At 34.6% G+C, this 16,509-nt stretch overlaps 1 protein-coding gene across 1 annotated transcript in view; it reads left to right on the plus strand.

Annotated features, from left to right (window-relative positions):
- Positions 1-16,509, plus strand: part of USH2A (usherin) — a 388,501-nt gene that overhangs the window by 54,017 nt on the left and 317,975 nt on the right. The window contains exons 9-11 of the mRNA XM_059835821.1: positions 1,950-2,145; positions 2,944-3,074; positions 13,543-13,738. Of these exons, the coding sequence (XP_059691804.1) occupies positions 1,950-2,145; positions 2,944-3,074; positions 13,543-13,738 (523 nt within the window). The remainder of the gene's footprint in view (positions 1-1,949; positions 2,146-2,943; positions 3,075-13,542; positions 13,739-16,509) is intronic.

The raw sequence follows: 16,509 nt of genomic DNA on the forward strand, positions 1-16,509 counted from the left end.
TTGAAGTTGTGCAATGCCTGAATGAACCCTCTTGTCTCATGTTGCTGGTGCTGTGTAATGTTGATTTGCCTCAACATAGAGACAAAGGGAGTGACTAGAGAGAGGAAAGGTGGATGTGAACAAGGGAAGGACTTGAGTAAGTTTAAGCTGTGTAACTTGTGTAACAGTCATGGTCAAGGTGTTCCCCTCCGTGTACTTAAACTGGGCTAATCACAATTTAGGCAGTGATTCTTCTGATAAACAAGGGTCAGAGTTCAAGGTCTCAAGTGAAGCCCTGCTAATTTTAATCCTGAAACCTCCTTTTTTTCTCACTGTGGTGATGTTGTGCCTTTTGTTGTTTTGTTTTTAACAGATTGCAAAAAGTTGCAGTGGTTGTTATCTTACTTCTTACTGTTAATTTTGTTTATTAAAACTAAATTTCAGTGGATAAATTCTTCTGCTTTCATTTTCTTTCCCAAGTTGCTTTTGTTATGAGTTGTGACTGCTTCACAATTCTTGGACTATCTTAAGCTTATGTTTTTTAATTCAGTTTCTCATTTTACCCACAGTCCATGCTTTCCCAGCATCACCTGTGAGTGAAACAGTTTAGAAACTTCAGTGTAGTTTCCTAATTGTCAGCGTATAGGTCATGTGGGCACGCTGGGCCTAAGTAATTATAATAGTGCTTGGAATAGTAGCCATGAAGAAAAACAAGCACACTTCTGGACCTTTAGAAGAAAGATGTTACCCAAATACTTTACAGAAGCCATTTATTTTGAAGCATTTAAATTCCTTCTGAAAGATGGAAATTATAATTGCAAATTAGATCAAGCAAGGTACCAGTATTTTGTGAATGAACTTTTAGTAATGCCAATTAAATTAAAAGAATTATTCTAAATAAACATCTCTCCAGTGCCAACATGTGCCGTGTTTTGAGCCAATTTCATAAAAACTAGTTGGATTGTTCACCATAAGAATGTAGTTGTCCAAAATGCTATCCATTCATTAACTTTAAGAAATCCAATTTGGTTTTAGTTCTTGATGAACAATCAATTTTCTCCTTGAAGTTTTGTAGAGTCTGTTATGAACTGAAGATTATTTCAATTTCACATTCTTCACAAAGCTCTACTTAGAAAGTAGTATTGTGAGTTCATCCAAATAAAAAATGAGCTTCTGAGGTGCTCCTGAACTACTTAAAAATATTTTTACTGGTTTGGATTTAAGCTAATTAAGGACTTCAATATCATTAGTCTTTGCATATAATAAATTTGAAAAGAATTGAAGAAACCAAGACAGTTTGTTTAGATGTTTATTTAAAAAATGCACCTGGTATTCTAGTATTCCATTGCTGTCATATTTAAAATATAACTTGACAGAGTTGAATATATGTAGAGATTTATGGTTTTTTGTTTAAAATTTCTGTCTTGAAAATTTCATGAGATAAATGCACATTAGGAAGTGCTGATATTTCAGATACTCTGTACAACATCACATATTTGGTCATAGGAGGCCTTTTGTTTCACTCACAAGATCAAATGGTAACTGTACAAACTACAGTTACTACAATACTACAAACTACAATAACAGACATTGTTTAAAATGCATCCAAATGGATGCATTAAGTGAATGTGTCTTCTGTGCCCCTTCTGGGCACCATTCTGCATCTTTAGAGGTTTAACTGAATCTGAATCTCAGGATGTTAGCCTGTGTTGAGTAGCTAATACTTAAAATTTTATTCTTCTGCCCGCCTTCCTTGACTTTAATCTGTAGTTAAGGTAAATTTAAAAAATTAAAAATAAAAGAAAAGCAATGGTTTTGTTATTTCTCTATATGCTTTCTCACTTCTTGTCTGAAACCAACATTTGTAATATTTAAATGGGGGGAACCACATAAAACAAAACATGAATATAGAGGTATAATAGTGTTCTTGTAAGGCAAAGAAACTATTTTCTTTATTTTTTTTATTTCAGTGTGACCGCTGCATGCCATTGTACAATGACAAGCCTTTTCGTCCAGGTGACCAAGTTCATGCCTATAATTGCAAACCTTGTCAATGTTACAGCCATGCAGTAAGCTGCCACTATGACTTAGCAATGGACCCTTTTCCTCAGGAACACTACAGAGGTAGCGGTGGAGTGTGTGATAACTGTCAACACAACACAGTTGGTAAGTCACAGAAAAGAGAATGGACTATTTGTTTTACAGTCACTTTTTGGCTAAGTCTTGTGTCAGCTGAAATTAGTAATGCTCAATGGCTGACATTCCAATAAATTCTCATGTATATGTATTTTTAAACTACCCAGATAGTGCAGTAATTACAATTATGTCAATACTTAAGCTACGGGAAAATACTGCTAAAATGTGATCCAATCTTGTATAAAATCTTCCGTGCAAAACACATTCTAATAAATAATTAGAACATATAGTTTCAAAGCTGTTTCCATTACATGAGCTAGAGCATTTAAATCCAGAATATTGTCTTTCTAATTAAACCAGTTTAACAGATAACATTAAAAATGTTGTCAAATTTTGTTCTAATGACAGTTTCTTGCTTATTGAGTAAAGGTTTCTATTCTGGGTAAGTAGTATATTTGAATACTTTTTTTAACAGTTCGCTTCTATTTCAGTTTTCTTGGCTTTGTCTAGTAAAGGGAAAAAAGAAAAGTTTCAGGTTCAATGATAATTTTTCCAAAAAATGTATAGGCATTTGCATGGCACAGCTTTTATATAAGTGTGGTATTATATAACAGATGGAAGTTTAATGGAGTAAAACATAGTTTGTAACAGGTTCATTGTTTCATATGCTCTGGATCACTAAATTGGCAGGTAGAGATGAAAGGTGCATTAAAATGGACGTCCTGAAAATTATAGAATTCTCTCAAAGGAATAGAGTCTTTAATTTTGAATTATACAGCTAATTTTAATGAATTGGAAGCCATAATGCATAACCTTTCTTTCATGCAGGTAGGAACTGTGAGCTGTGCAAGGATTTCCATTACAGACAAGCAGGTGCAGATCTTTCAGCCATTGATGTTTGCAAACCCTGTGACTGTTACGCAACAGGCACCAAAAATCAGAGCCTCCTGTGTGATAATGTAAGTATCCTCAATATGGAAAAACAACAAAACATTTTAATCAGCTGGGTAGACAGCAGTAAGATTTTTACAAAGTGTATTTAGATGGTAACTACTTTAGAGAAAATGCTTAAGTTCAGCCTTTTCAAAATGATAATTGACTTACATCAGAGACTGAAATCCGAGAAAACACAGAAAGCAACTTGAGATATACTGTTGAAGACTTCTTCCTCTAGATCAGCAACAAACATAAAAGATGCTGTATGAATTTTCAGAAGTCAATAGTTGTTTTGGGATACTAACCGGTATCTGTGCACTCAGTAATGTTAAAACATTCAGGTTTTGAGTGTTTTTGAAGGTCTTGATACTGTCTTAAAATTACTAACAGATTTTGAAAATTCAATAAGCTGAGCCTGTAATTGAACTAAAATTAAGCTAGTTTTCCCTGTAATAAGACAAGGATCGAGCTCCCATTGTATTCATGAAGTCCACTTAAAAAAAAAAAAAAAACAAACCCACAAAGTGATGCTGAAAAGAGAACACCATCAGCTATGCTTTTTAAGCCTATGGACCTCCTTGACATGCAAGACATAGTCCAATAGTAAATCTACTTAACTTTCAAAACGTGCATGTTGAAAAAAGCAGGAAAAGTGTCTAAAGGCTTGAACATATATTAAAGATATATTGTGGTTCACGTTCTATTGACATGTGTCCTGTCCATTGCCAAAATCCAAATTTTGTTAGGAATAGGGAAGAAACAGCTTCTTTGTCTGAAATGTATTTAAAAAACATTTTAAAGGTAGAACTTGTTCTGCAGAGAATTGAGATAGAACTTCTTCAGCTTGTTGCCACATTTCCTGTCTCTTCTTTTTTCCAAACATTTTTCATAAAACAATCTCTAGCATTTTTCATATGATGTCTCTTGTTACTGCATTTCATTTAACAGTAACCTCTTGTGGATCCTGTTGCATTTTCATCCTTGGTTCTATAGTGGTACAAATACATGCCCAGTTTGATTCAGTGTACCTTCACAGGACTTGTGCATATGCTGAGTCATATGCAAATTAAGCACAATGTCTTTTTGAAAATAATACTCTGTAGTACAAATAAAAATTAATTTATAATTTTCTGTCTTCTGAAGATGATACTTTTTGCCAGCATCACAGAAATAAAAAAAAAAAAAAAAAACCCACTTGAAAAACACAACTATCATGTTAGGACTATTTTTTAAGGTATAGGAGAAATGAAAACAAATGCTGATTTGCATGTCCATGGTTTGTGGTGAAATGTTAACCTAAACCAACTTTAGCTGTAATGAATAATCAGAGGAAGAGTAGTTTACAGAAATCACTGCTTTATAGTGAAATATACAAGAACATTGATGATGCTTGACTATGAAAGTGTGTACGGGGAGATAAAATGGGGGAGACTGTATTGCTCAATAAAGCATCAGTTGACTGCTGCAGTAGAAGCAGAGCAGGCAGAAATGATTAAGAGGCATTAAAGAATAGATTAATAAGGCTGGGGACTAAAGGCTGAAATGAATTACATGAAATAGGAAGGCATCATTGAAGGAAGTGTTTCCTAATTTGACCTGTGGAAGATGGAATTGTAAGGAATAAGGACTCTACTCATGAAAATTAATTCTCATGTCACAATGATAATTTTCAAGGAAATACACCAAAAATGGGACCGAATACACTTTTACTGCATAACTTACCGTTTTATGCAGTTTATCAAGATTTTTGTCTTTCTGCAAAGTGCGAGTTGTGTCACTAAGTTCCAAGAGGTAGAGAGTTCCAAAACTAATCCATTGAATCACAAATTAATCTATTGAATCAATCAGAATATTTACTCATCAAACGAAGTATTGTTTATGTAGATAGTTTACAGGATGGGTAGAACTTACTGTAACACAGTTACTCCCATCTCAGTTCTTTGGACTGATCATGAAAACTTTATGCCTGTTCTGTTCACCTATTTACCCTTGGTGAGAAATGCATGTAGGTGTGTAGTGTTTCTCCCTTGCATAGGTTCTCAGTTCTCGTACATCTGTAGGTCATGCCCACTTACAGATCAGTGTGTAACTTCATTTGTATTTTAAAGTGCAAACTAACATACTAAAAACTTCAAAATTTTAACTTTATGACTTATAGTAATGAGTGGATTTTTAGAAGAGTGGTGTAGCAGCACATCTATGAGCAGTTCATTAGACTTTTTTGCAGAGTCTTCCCTTGAGACTGGTGGGTACAAGAGAGAATTGCTACAGCCTGATAAAATTTGTCCACTTCTGTGCTGGTTATTGACATCTAATCAGTGTAGAAAAGACACGCATTGGTCGCATCCTCTTTGTGAATGTTTGTCACAAAATATTGCAAACCATCAAAAAGTCCAGATGAATTATTTGACATGCCTGAGTTTTATGAGAGTGAAAGAAGAATTGGCTGCCTTTCTTCCCTTCTCCCTAACCATTCGCACATGAGAAAATTCTGCCAGAATACTGCTGATGTGATCATTCTTGCTCTGTATGGAGAGCTGGAGATTAATTTCTTTTGGCCCTTATACCACAATCCTTGACTCATTTTCCTGTGCAGCTTTTTACCCAGACTGCTCTACAAATGCTTACATATTCAATCAGGCACAGCAGTTTGTAGTCCTTTCATGATTCTATTATAATATGCCATATATAATGGTGTGAAAAAAGCACTCTTTTGCAGGGCGTTTGTTTCTAAGCAAAGCTGAAAGTGCTGCTATTGCTTTTACCTCGTCTTTGGAAGTACCATTCTAGTCTCAGTGAATTTAGGCATCTTTCTTTACTCAGCTTTTTGCTGATTTTTAAAAATTTACTCTTAACATGCAAATAAATATATATCATATACTTATTGGTGCAAAGAAGCTGTACTTTACTGCAGAGGGTATTGTTCAGAGTTGCAAAGACTTAATTGCCTTCTTTCAAGGTGGCAACTGTATTTTCTTGTGTTGCAAGAAAACTTTTCCTAAGGCATGATGATGAACAAAAGATTAGTTACTGTGTTTTCTCTCAGGAGTCAAATGAAAACATAGGTTCCAGTGCTACCAAGTAAGCCTTTGAACAGGGTTCAGATTTCACCTCCCTGTACACTCCCTAAATATTGCTCTGTTGAACTTCTTCATTTTTTCCCTCAGAATTTTGAATGTTTGATTTAATGTTTTTAAACATAATGTAAAAGCTGGCTATGTATGTATACATATTTTAAACCAAAGTAGCACTTTTATTTCTGAGTTGATAAATTCTTTGATCTAAAATTAGAATGAGCATTCCTCTGTTCTCATTTTTCCACCTACACAGTTTTCAACCCATTTATTGTGTTTGACAATAAATAACCGGAATATGTGTTACAAGGGAAAGAACATATGTAAAGCAGTTAATTAAGGGCATTTCAGTCAACAGATATATGAAATAGAATAAGGAATATAAAGGATGCAAACGTGTCAACGAAAAGCTCATGTGCATAGTGGAGTCCATTAAAAAAATCAAATTATAAAACACTGTGTGTATTCTGAATCCTAGATTTTCCTTTATTGAAGGCTTTTAATCTTATTGCTAAAATGAAGGAAAATGAGCTTTTTATGTTAAATAATTCCATGGCTTAATTTCTGATGGGTTTTGTACCATGGAAATGCTAGTTTTCTGTGATAGTTTAAGTTATTTTGGGGATTTGGTTCACTCCCACCCTTTGGAGTGTCATGGGCAGAGGGTAAACACCTCATTTTACATTTTGAGCAGAAGTAGTAGAAAGCTACTGACTTTTGAAAGTCATCGTATGTGATGACAAGAAGAGAGAGCAGGGGAGTGAAAAGGAACTTTGCTGTTGCTGCTTATTCAATTTTCAATTCCCAAAGCTGACATACTGAGAATACTCTCAGGTATTTGGTGGTCAGACCATTAACCTATGTGTGTGAGCCAGCACACCTTACAGTTCTCATTTCTGAACCTGAAGAAAAGGAAGAGAAAATAAAAGTCCTCAACCCCTTTGCTCCCCTCCCACTTCCTGAGAGTGCAGTCAACTGGATGCTGGGGTCCTTGCCAAATTTGCATCAAGTAAGAAGGTAGTGAGAAGTAGCTGATTAGCATTTATATCAAAAAGGCAGAACATAGAGATCGGTACCAATCAATTGCAAAGCCAGCAGTGGCAGGATGAGCAGAAGTAATTTCATGTGAAAACTAAATATACTCATGGATCTTAAAATGTAAGTTTTAGGCATTGCCAGCTGGTCAAGGGAAGGTGCTTCTGTGCTGGTAGAGAGTAAATAACTGAAATTAGTAATGACTCAACCAGTCGCAAAAGGTTTTTTTGTCATGTGATTTGGGCTTCAAAACCAGAAGTTAACTTTGGTAAAAGAAACTTAGAAAGTGTCAGCTTTAGTTTTTTATTTAGAAACATCAAGCCACATCTCATTTATTCTCCAGAATTGGAGACACTTTCTGATTACATTTCTGGCAGTATGTTTCTTCTATTACGGACACCAAAGAACAGCTATTTGAAATTATAGGGATATCGAAGGAGAAAAAGATGGGTTGAACTTTCAGAAAGGCTTAGGCCAGCTGTTTTTTTCAGCAAGTCCCATTTTATAATGTATGAATACATATGGTCAACAAGATTTTAAATACTTGGAAGATATATTTCTGAGACCATGATATGTACGTGTTGAATATCTACTAGATGAGCGCTATGGCTAAATAGTTTGCTGTACCCTAAACAATAATTAAGACAATTCTTTGGAATATGTCACCCTTTGTCCTGGATACTTAAATATCTTCTTAAGTCCTTGTATCAGTTCAGTAATTGGACATTGGGAGGGTTCCTGAACAGGGTCCTCTTTGAATTTGTAATTCTAGATGTGATGAGTTAGATTAAAGTGTCCCCCAATTAGAGTGCTATCACTACTGTCTAAAGCAATGTGAACTACTCGGTATATCTAAAATTCAGAAATCTCAAGTAGTTTGCTTCCCGATTAAGGACAATGATGCTGTAGCTGTGATTTGTGCAGGAGGAAATTGCTTGCATACTTTTTATACCTGTTTACATTCAAGGATATGGGACTAATGTATATTTCATCTGTAAATTATAAATGACACAAGGGATATATGCCAACTGAGCATCAGTGATTTTCTGTATCAAATAACAGTTGTAATTATGAGGTCCCAAGATACACCAACACTTGGTAGTAATGCTTGGCTAGACTCATTTTTGTAGTGAAAAATCTAGACAGATATTTTCCATTTAGTACCGAGATGGTCATATTAATAGACAGGCTGTTTCTGTCTGCATGCTGTTTGGGTCAGAACCAGGCCTCTCAGGCATAAGCAACAGGAGAACAGATTGCTTTCTGCTCGTCTATAACCAGCATAATTAAAGTCTATTTCTTTAAATGACAGAGCAGGGGGAGGAGGGGAAGGTTCAGTAAACTCCAGTGCACAACTGGTGAAATCCTGGTTAACAAAACCTTTAAATATTAATTGCTACCAGTATTCTCAGTGATACAGTGGTTTCCGGAGTAAGCTAGATATACAGAAATAATAACAACAACCACTTTGCTTCATAATTCAATTAGATTTTTATGTAATGTGCTGGTTTTGGCTGGGATAGAGTTAATTTTCTTCATAGTAGCTAGCAGGAGCACAATTTTGGATTTGTGCTGAAAACAGCTTTGATAATTCAGGGATGGTTTCGTTATTGCTGAGCAGTGCTTACACAGAGCCAAGGCCTTTCCTGGTCCTCACACTGCCCCGCCAGCGAGTAGGCTGGGGGTGCGCAAGAAGTTGGGAGGGGACACAGCCGGGACAGCTGACCCCCACTGACCAAAGGCATATTCCATACCACATGATGTCATGCTCAGCATATAAACTAGGGGGAAAGCTGGCCGGGGGCCGCTGCTCAGGGACAGGCTGAGCATCCGTCAGAGGGTGGTGAGCAATTGTTTTCATTTGCATCACTTGTCTGTCTTGGGTTTTATTTCTCTCTCTTTTTGTTATTTTCCTTTTCACTACAATTTATTTTTATATTTTATTTCAATTATTAAAATGTTCTTATCTCACCCCACAAGTTTTCTTACTTTTATTTTTGCGATTCTCTCCCCCATCCCACTGCTTGACTTTTTTCCCCAAGACTTTGAAATCAGTATTATGGAAGAATGTCAGTGGATTATTTACAGATCCTCTAATCTGGTAGTTAGAAACCTATTTTCAGATCTATTAAGAAGCAATCTGATAAGCTTCCCTCTCTAAGAAAAACTTTAGTTTCCTATATCTTCCTCTAACTGCCATGAAAGACTTTTACTCTTTTTAGAACCAGGAAACCAGTTGCTACTTGTATTAATTACAGATGGAAAACTCTCTTCAACGTGACAGCAAGGTAGGAGGAAATTTATATAGGGAGATCTCCAAATGGTTTCATTGGCTGGTTCCTGGAGAAAATTTGAATTGTATTCTTCAGTTGGCCAGATATTTCTCCCTTCTTCTGAAAAGTTATATTTATTCTTCTGGCATAATTTTTTACCCTGTTAAGAGAAAGTTTGAGAAGATATATTTTCTGCAATTGAATGGGATGGAAATTACTGCTTCCTGTAATAGCTTAACACTTAAAATTATGCTGAAGATACTGGTGCTCTTTGCTTCTCTTAGCACTCAGTAATCTACATATTTCACTTGTTGCATCAGGAAATGTCTACCATCTGCTCACATTTAGGTTTGGGTTTCCATGTATTTATGATAAGAATAGCCATACTGAATGAAATGAGGCAGCACAGTATCCTCTCTGATAGTTACCAGAAGCTGGTGGTAAAAAGAAACACGATCCTTCTGTGATATACTTTTCTGGAGTCCAATTATTTATGGTTTTGGGACTACCTGAGCTGAACTCAGTGGTTTCATCTGAGTTGTCATGTTTGGTGTCCATATATGGAATTAATCTAACTCATTTTTTAATTCACTTCAAAAAAGTGTATTTTTTTCTATACACTTGAAGTGTATAGAAAAAGTACTTTTTCATTCTTTCAAGTTTGCTTTCTGATGATTTCCTAGGTGTTCTCTCCTTCTTATATTGTGAGAAATAACGAATATTCATTCTATAAGCCATTAATGATTTTACAGATGTGTATTCCCTTCATCTTAGTCATCTCCTTCCAAACTGCAAATTCTTTTTTTTTAGTCTCTTTTCATTTGTATCTTTGCTTATTCTACTCATTCTGACCTATTTTATTTTAAAGAGGGTAACCAGATACACAAATTGTGCAAAAAGTTGATACACAGTGGATTTTTATGACAGAATGACATTTTCTGTATAATTTTCAGTTCTTTTCCTAATAATTCCACTATTTCTATTGCCTTTTTAACTGCCTCAGAGCTTTCAAATTATTTTTAGGGGGAATGGAGAAGCTTTAACAGCTTCTTTCTTGAGTGATAATAGCTAATTTTGTGCTCATCACTGTCTACGTATAGTCAGCATTGGTTTTCCCCAGGCATTAAGTTTGTACTTCTTGATGTAGAAATTAATTTGACTTTTTGATCATCCATTTGGTTCAGTATATGCGATATTTCCAGACGTTGCTGACTTAAAGAAATGCAGTAGAATCATGAAGCATGATTTTTCTTTGCAAAAAAAAGTACCAGTCTTTTCCAATATATCAAATTCATGTTTTCATTTCTATTAATTTGCTCTGTACAGAAAAAGGCTACTAATCTGTACATCTCAGAAACTTCCTTACAGCCTTTTAAGGAGATTGATGTAACTTTTATGATTTTATTCCTCTTTTACTGAGGTTGATTTAAGCAATTAATAACTCAGTAATTTTATATTTAATTTCATCTAGAAGTCTTGACGTACGTGTAGTCGCTTTTCAACAGATGAGATTTTGCTAAAATCTTTTACTTCTGACATTTTGGTTTGAAACCAGTGTTGAAAATCATTCCTAATATAGAATGGTAACACCACTTTCATAGTGAACAGCTGTGAAATACTGTCTTTGCAATCTCTGTTGTGGTTCTATCTTTCCTGAATGCTACACAGAACTATAGAAGCATTAGTTGATCATATGCTCCAGCTCAAAGCAGGATTGTTGTCAGCGCTAGATCTGGTCATTCACGATTTTGTCTGGATGAGTCTTGATACCTCTGGGGACGGAGATTCCACATACCCTCTCCTCTGGGCATCCTCTTACTGATGCTGCACTTCCCTCTTAGTGAAAAGTTCTGATGTCCAGTCTGAATCTGCTGATCATACCACTTAATTATTTATTGCCCTCACTGATTCTCTGGTAGTCTTCCTTTGTTTCTGACATTTGAAAAATATTTTTTTTCCCTTCATGCCTTAAGTATGTTGCTCCTTAAAAGCTGATTTTTGTATTGCCTTATTCTGGTTTTAAAGTTTGGTTGTGGTTATCCTCTCTTATTTAACTTCCTTATTTTGATCTGATTTCCGCTTTTTGAAGACGATTTTTTGCATGTAATGCTTTCCTTCATATGGTAGCTTTTGGAGTAACTTTAAAGTTTTTTGGGGTGTGAGTTATATGTTTGTTGAGTGCTAATGAGGTATCTTTATACAATACTTGCTATTGTGTAATCTGAGTATGCTGTGATCACTAACACAAAATGTTTCTTTTACAGTTATGTATTAAACTAGGTATTTTTCTTCATTTAGGATTAAATTCAGAGTTGCTTTTCACATGGGAGTTCTCTGATGAATGGCTGTGATGCATGACTGGGTCTCTTATAATAAACTAAATATCTAGATCAAATCCAGTCTAAAAGGGAATAACTTGAAAATACTTGTTGCTGTGTTTTCTGCTATTGTGGTCTCTTAACTCTTACCTTTTCGTACTTGCTGTTGTCTTGCCTGGTGTTTATAAAATATTGTTTTCTTGCCTTTTTAATATCTTCATCTTCCTGAAAAATGTGGCTGATAAATCAGTAATAGATCTCTATCATTAAAGCATATTGAAGAGGTTTTATTGGACTACAGGATCCTTTTATGAGGAATGGGTAGGAATACATGCTTCTCTAACTTTCATTCAGTGTTTTCTGCACTGACAATTTACTATTAGATGTTGAAATACTCTATTTTATCTTGTATTAATAAAGCTTAGAGCTTCATTGTAGATTGGAGGTTGTGATAATAACGTTTATTTTAAATGGAACTTCCAAGTAGCTTTGTCTTTAGTGCCACAGGACCCTTCTGTTTTTTCAGCTTTGCCTGACTCATAGGTTTAAGATGAAAAAGAAAACTGTTAAGAGAAATTTTTGTTCTGGTAGCTCATTAAAAGCAAAGTACACTGACCTACAGCTGTTGTAGATGAATAACTAGTTTTGAATCGCTGTATACTTTTTCATATTTGTAAACATTTGCACTGAAAAAAATACTCTGACCCAAAGAAAATTATTTGTAAGAGTTTAATTGTTTGCTGCCATCTCTGCATTCCCCAGAACACTTGAGTTAGAAAAGTTAGTTTCAGTTCCTTGGTTATGAATCTTAAACCTTTTGCCAATCCACATCTCCTGCATCTCTGTGTTGCTTTCACTCCCTGTTCTCATCTATGTTGTGTGTTGCCTGACGTTTTCCATTCGTTTCCCCATCCCTGTGCCATTGCCCTTTCCCTGTGGTCAGCTTTCCCACCATATCGGAAAGTGATGAATATAGACATTGGGGTTTTTTCTGGCTTTCAGAGATTTGAAATGGAGATAGCTTTCCAGGAGCACTTTAATCTTGCACAAGATGCAAGGCAAATAGTCCCAGATCATGGCCCAGGCATAACAAAGAATGCCTCCGCTCCTTCCAAATAGCAATGCTGTCCATTTAGGGAATAGGAGAGGGCCTTTATATCCCACCACTGAAGTGGAACGCTTGGATCCCAGCTGAACCAAGAAAAGAGGGAGAGGGTTTCAGATACTGAGCTGTTGGGTCACATCCTTCTGTAAAGGAAGAGAAAATTTATCTTGGTTGAGTAATCAGAAAAGAAATCTTTCAACTTTGCTTTGTTCTTATTTAACTAACATTTTCACTAAAATAAATAAGCATATGATCTGAACAAAAAAATGCAAAACTTGACCTTTGAAAATGATACAGTGATTTGCAGCAACTGTGATTCAAAAAAGTACTGTTTGTTTTAATAGAATTCACCATTTATACAAAGCAATTTTGTCATTATTCTTTGCAGTTTTCTTTGTCCAGATGGTAAATATTGCCACACTGTTTACCCAGTTCTTTTTTCCTTCTGTTTTGAAAGAACAGGACTTTTAAACTCTATTTAAAAATTGAGTAGTTATACTCTGTTTAGTATTTCTCTTTTTTTCTCTCTCTCAACAAATTAAAAAAGTATGTGTTACACAGGCTTACTTTTCTGTTCCATTTAAAGTTTTCTCCTCCCTGACTCATGCTCCCATTCTTGTTGCTAATGAATGTATCATCTAAAAATAGATATGTTCATCATTCTATAATATTTTGTATCTTTTTAGATTGGAGGCCAGTGTAATTGTAAGAGACATGTGTCTGGCAGACAATGCAATCAGTGCCAGGAAGGATTCTACAATCTACAACAGTCAAACCCTGATGGCTGCAGTCCCTGTAACTGTAATACCTCTGGGACAGTCAATGGAGATATTACCTGTCACCAAAATTCAGGCCAGTGCAAGTGCAAAGCAAATGTTATTGGTATGTGTAATGCAAGAGTTTGGAGCCATTTTTCTTGTTATCTCTGGAAATAAAACACACTTGATTTCTAAATGAAAAGTATAGTAAACTTCTTTGCTGAAGGCAGACTATAAAAATGAATGAAATTAACTGTTGAAAGATTATTAATTTAATAATTCTATCAAACTACAGCTTGAAGCTTAGTTTAATCAACCCTTTAGAAGTTTCTTTATGGCATAGCTACATTAGCTTACATAGCTCCATACCAATAAGTCACAGAAATAATGTAATTTGCTTACTGCATAGATGTTTCTTTTAGGAAATTAACACTTTTTCAAAATGTTTTATACTTAATGGGTTCTAAGCAAATAGTTTCCATGCTAGTTTTCTTAATAGACCAAAATAAATGGATTCTTTTCCTCAAAATATTCTGTGCTACAGGGTCCTTTGTGATAAATCTATCCATTTTTTTCTATTATATTTCTTTGAACTGTTCCTATGAAATGCAAAATAAGGCAACATAATTCCACAGATCATGTATATAGCTAGGGTTAGTTATCAAGGGCCACATAATTTTAATTTTGTAATTCAATGCCAAGCTGATTATAATAAACTGCTACCTTCTGTGTTATTTATCATTTTTTTACAAGACGTGCTTTTTTGTTTGTTACTCCCACAGGTATTTTTCAGAAATTAGATTTGATTATAGCAATTTATTACTTCCAGCATATTTGAGGGGAGCCACAGCCACATAAGGACAAAATTTATCAAGTGCCCAAAATACACAGTATATATAATACACTTTGAAATGTTGATATATGGGAATATTATGCAAGGAGAATTTCCTGATAAAGTGAGCCTTGCATGGTAACTGTACATATCTCAGACTATATATATGTCTCAAAAAAACCCCCACCAAACCCAAAAACAAGGAGAGAGATGTCTTTTTCTGCTTTCTTATTAACACAATTAGTAATTTTTTTTTCAGCTAACCGTGGTTGTACGTTGTATTATATTAACAGTTTTCAAGTATCTTAATTTATAATTCACCGACTTGTGAATATTGACTTATTTGTGACATTGTAAATCTTCTCTTCTTTCTTTTAATTTCCAAGAGCAAATCTAAAATAACAATAAATAATGAAAATAACTCTAAACAGACATAAACCCACACGGTTTCTTTCCTCTTTGCTGTGGAATACCAAGTACCTATGTTTTCCATATGATGAAAAGGGAGCTAAGCGTCAAAAATAACCTCTGTGACTTTCTATGCATCCTAAACCCACTCTCTACATTCAATAAAACAGACTTCTGAGCATTCTTAATTATATATTTTTTGCCTACATTTCATGTTTGCATCTGTGAAAACTCAGTGGGAGTTTAGCATACGAGAAATGCACAGTCTGGTTCTCACGTATTTGATTGTTTACATATTATTTTAAATATTTTCTCCCTTTGAAAACAGTAAGAATTATTTTTATTTCCACTGAAATAGTAATACAAGAAATGTGTAAAGGTATGCCTTCTGCAAATTTATCTGTAAATGCGGTGGGAGGCTGTAGTTATGCAATGGTTTGTTCGCAGGATAAAGACCTAATTCTTTCCAGACTGGATTCCCTTTTTTGTTTTTTTTTTCAAACCAGTTATAAATAAGCTTCTGCATACTGGAATGTGTGCAGCAAACTTTAACAAAGACCTTTCCTCTTTGGATTTCTAAATTGGTTTTTAGAGCAATCTGTCTATTGCCATTTTATCTACTTAAACAAACAGGATAACAGAAAAATGCAACTACGGACTGCAGTGTTATGAAACATGAACTGTTAGAGTTAACACAACTGTTAAATCTTACTAATGATTCTATCACCAGTAAAATACATTAGCACCAATAATTTTATTAAAGTAGGTCATTCATCTAGAATAAAAAGGTAGAAGAATGTGAATTAAATGCCAAGCGTGCTAACTCCCCTGTACTTGTTAACATTGAATGTGATGCCCTGTAGGCCTTCCTCAGTATCGTTAGGAATAGATTACCTGTCAGGAATATGTATGGCATATTCAAATAAGCACTGTGCATATTTTTAAAACTGATATGATATGAATCCATGTAGACCAATTTTAATAGTTCAAAATGAGTCATAATTCTTGTTAACAATACAGTTATTTTTAAAATTTGCAGCAATAGTGGTCCTTTTTTATTTTCCTTATTGAAATTAAATGATATGCCTTAGGTGAGTCATTCATCACTGTTAAAGGAACTTGACTTCTGTTGGAGTTTTTTGAGTTTTTATCCATATGTATAATGCATTTCCTATAATTTTTAGTTTTATTTTTCTACATCTAAGTTGCTAGATGTATTCTTGTATCATTTCGTATTTTTTTAAATGATAATATTTTGCTAGAACATTGTATTTTTATTTTTCTGTATGCAACAATTAAGTGATGGCTTCATAGTGAAGGATTTTCCCATTGCAAGGCAAAATACATAACTGTGAATTTGCATTTTTCATATAATAATCTAGTTTGCTTTCTTGTAATGTACATTTTATGAACCAAAATACAAATGCCATCCCTTGGGGCATGGATAAAGCAAGCGATGACTATAAAAACAAAGCTAATAAAACTACAGGATGAAGTATGAAGAAAACAGTTTAGATTTTAATGTACTGCAGGAGTTAACTAAATCATACATTTAGATAAAGATATTTCATTTTGGATTATGGAAAACATCTTCTGCTTTCAGTAAGGGCTAACAATAAACAGTAACATAAATGTAATCAATGTTAAAACTGAAG

The sequence above is a fragment of the Gavia stellata genome, chromosome 2 (assembly GCF_030936135.1).
Source record: "Gavia stellata isolate bGavSte3 chromosome 2, bGavSte3.hap2, whole genome shotgun sequence".
NCBI lineage: Eukaryota > Metazoa > Chordata > Aves > Gaviiformes > Gaviidae > Gavia > Gavia stellata.